We start from the raw sequence: 3,375 nt of genomic DNA, 5'->3' as shown, positions 1-3,375 counted from the left end.
TGAATATATAAAAAGAAGCATTGAGTGCAGACTCATGCACACACCTTAATGTTTTCTTCTTCTTGTTCTTTCTCTTTTCTTCTGACTCGTCGTTAATGCATTCTTCTTCAATACTCATAACTCTGCCTTGAATGTTGGGTTTGAGCATTTCTCTTCCTTTCATGCCCTTCCCCTCTTCCTTTGGATCCTCCAAAACCGCTTGGTACTATCGCTGCTTAGGCCTCGACCCTTGAACCTTAAGTCGTTTCCCACTTCGATTCACGAGCAAAGTTGCGATCTTTGGGGGTTTGGTCCATCTGGGTCGGTGCGTAATTTGAATTTGAAGAGCGTGATGACGAAGAAGAGTGGGTTTGAGAAGATGGTATTGCAGAAGAACAAGAGCAAGGGGAAGAACTGGTCCGAGGAGCAGAAAACGAGGAGCAGCAACAGGTTTTTGGTGACGATCAACATAATGGGGAGTGCGGGTCCCATAAGGTTTGTGGTGAATGAGAAAGAGCTTGTTTCAGGGGTCATTGATACTGCTCTCAAATCCTATGCTAGAGAAGGGAGGCTTCCTGTTTTGGGATTTGATGCTGCCAATTTCCATCTTTACCTTGCAAATGCAGGGTTTGATGGTATGCTTAATTCTCTACCCTTTTGCAAAATTTTCATTTGGTTCATTAAATGTTTTATGCTGTTCTTTGTTCTTTTCAAGTTTGTTTTAGTGATCTTTAATGCAAATCATTATTAATCAGATGAGATGAAACTCTAATTCTTCTCTATCCTTTTGGAAAAGGTTATATGTTCTTAAAAAAAAAATTTGAATTATTTTCTTGTTAGAATTGAAATTTCATAACATAAACTACTAAAGTCGTATAGTGATTAAAGTTAAAATAGTATGTAAAGAGTCTCACATTTGAATCATGTTGCCGTTGTATTAATTTTTACAACTAAAAAAGAAAATTTCGTAAGATGTGATGATCTTAAAGGCAATCTTTTATTATGTGATAAAATTTCAATTTTGATATAAAAACAATAGTCAAAATAGTAAAATACCCGAGGAACCTTAATTTAAGTTTTTCTTTTGCGGTTTTGGACGTGCAATTTGTGCATCAATTTGGAGTCTTTTATTTTGTCTCTTTGGTCTCTCTGCATGTTGGATCCAAAAGGCCATTTTTGATGATGTATGCTATGCCATTTATTCGGTTCTATATATTTCTTCCTATGATGTTTTCATGCCCCTCCTCAATTTGTTTTTTTGTTTCTCAGGCGTGTTACACGGTTTAATTAAAATACAACATAAGCGTTTTTTATATAATCATTCAATGAATTGTCATCTTCAAAGTTGAAAATGATTCTTTTGTAAAAAATTACTTTTAAATTCATATCTAAATCGGTCATTATTGTATAAACTATGGACGGCTTTTCTTTCTACAGATATAATTATAACACGCATCGATAAAACAGTAACATCTTATAAAGTTTGGTTCCCTATGATTTTAATTTGTAAGCTAAAGGGTTGTTATGTTGGTAACTTTTTTGATAGCTCTGAGTCCATTGGAACCGATAGGATCTTTTGGAGCGAGGAATTTTGTGCTGTGCAAAAAGCAAGTGTACTCATCAAACACAGGATCACAATCTGAGTTGGTGTCTCAAAAGAGCAATGGTGGTGGCTGGAAAGCATGGTTAAACAAATCATTTGGTTTGAAAATCGTATCCCATTAAGACATATTATTATCGTTTACATGTGAAGGTGTACCAAGTTCCCTTTGTATTCTGCATTGTGCTTTGGTCACTATATGATTGTGGCAACTATGCTAAGTACTTCATAAGTTTTGCCCAATCTTCAGGAGACAAGATTGAATAATTTGTGTTGTTCCCTTCTTCGTTGTTAAAACAAAAGATGCTCGATCTTTAGAAATTTGTACTATTGGCATGCGTTACTTTACATTCAACATGTGCTTTTATTGACTTTCAATTTCAATGTTTAACGGGTTCTAGATGTCTAGCTATCATAAACAGCTTAGTCAAGTTTGGAATCTAGAGAAGCATAAAAGGTGGAATGGGATTCTAGTAATTGGAGGTTGGGACCTAATGAATTATCATTTTTTAATTTTATTTTTTCTTGGATTCTAACAAAGTAGTAAGAGAAGAATAAGAATTTAAGTCTATAATAATATTAATTTATTTCCACACATGACTATAAAAGGACTTGTTTATTGATAGGTTCGACCTATTGGAGTTCATGAATAATATTGTGCACAAACCCATTGTTTCCGTTAAATATTGTATTGTGATTTTAAAAAAAATTAATTGCAATTTATTTATAAAAAGAATATATTGGTTCACGTTAGTAATTCTTGTTATTTGTACTATACTTTTGTACCAGTTAACATCTCTAAAAATGTATTGACCTTTTCATATAAAATAAATTCAATTTGTGTATTTAACTTTTATAAAAAAAAAATTTAAGTTTTTATAAAAGCTGACGTGCATGAGTTTATTTGACCTTACTAAAGAACTTAACTAATTTCACTTTTAAACTTTTTTCTTCAAATCACAATCTGTACTGAGTGGAAGTATGCATGGTGTGATTTGATTTCTATGCAAAATTTCAGACGTGAATGATTAGCGTAAGAAATTGCGCATAAAATTGTAGCTTGAGATTACTAATAATAGACCTATTATCTCTAATTTTGATGTTTAAAAGTGTTTCGGAACCACTGTGGCAGGTATAAATGAGACTTAAGATCTTTTATCTTTTAATATTGTTACTTCATAAAAATTCCTGCTTTGGAGTACTTATTGATGCAACCGTCTCTTCCATCATGTTTCACTACACTCCACCTTATCAAAATTGCACTTCACCAAAAGAACCGCATAATCTGAACGTGGCTCAATTTTCCTTTGATTACTTCAGATTACAAAACCAAACTCATAATTTTATAAGATAATTTTACAAAATTTCAAAATAAATGATCTATGACATTATCTTTTAGAACACCGTGAAAATTTCAATTTTTAAATTAGGAACTAAAATATATACAATCCCTCCTCCTCTCACAAAATAAACCAAGCCGTGTTTTCTCCTAATTTTTTTTTTATTTCTTGTATAGAGAATTATATCCAAAAAATTCAAGGAGAGATTAAAAGAAAAGGTAGTTAAATAGTTAATTTGACCATGATTACACTTTCAAAGATACATTCACTTGAATTTTTCAAAAATTACATTCACTTGATCTTCTGGACTCTTATAGAGCGGCATATAGGTATAAAACACATGTTTAGAGGTGTTGAGGCATCCAAATTTGTGTTTTTTTTTTTTTTTTTTACAATCGGGCTCATGATATATACAATTTTTTTTAATAAATACAACTCTCTTTTTTTTAAAAAAAA

At 31.9% G+C, this 3,375-nt stretch overlaps 1 protein-coding gene across 2 annotated transcripts; it reads left to right on the top strand.

Moving 5' to 3' along the window:
• On the top strand, positions 1–1,934 carry LOC109799301 (uncharacterized protein At4g22758). 2 transcript variants are annotated; one of them, XM_029270705.2, is made up of 2 exons: positions 1–614; positions 1,550–1,934. In XM_029270705.2, the coding sequence occupies exons 1-2, from the start codon at positions 332–334 to the stop codon at positions 1,702–1,704; spliced, it is 438 nt and encodes a 145-aa protein (XP_029126538.1). In that variant the 5' UTR covers positions 1–331; the 3' UTR covers positions 1,705–1,934. The 2 variants fall into 2 exon arrangements, with proteins under 2 accessions (XP_029126538.1, XP_020215438.1); XM_020359849.3 differs by having other exon boundaries at positions 4–614; positions 1,526–1,934.
• Positions 1,935–3,375: the final 1,441 nt, after the last annotated feature.

The sequence above is a fragment of the Cajanus cajan genome, chromosome 3 (assembly GCF_000230855.2).
Source record: "Cajanus cajan strain Asha chromosome 3, NIPB_CcT2T_4, whole genome shotgun sequence".
NCBI classification, from domain to species: domain Eukaryota; kingdom Viridiplantae; phylum Streptophyta; class Magnoliopsida; order Fabales; family Fabaceae; genus Cajanus; species Cajanus cajan.
The sequence above is the reverse complement of the archived record's forward strand: the minus strand, read 5'-3'. Positions and strand labels throughout refer to the sequence as shown.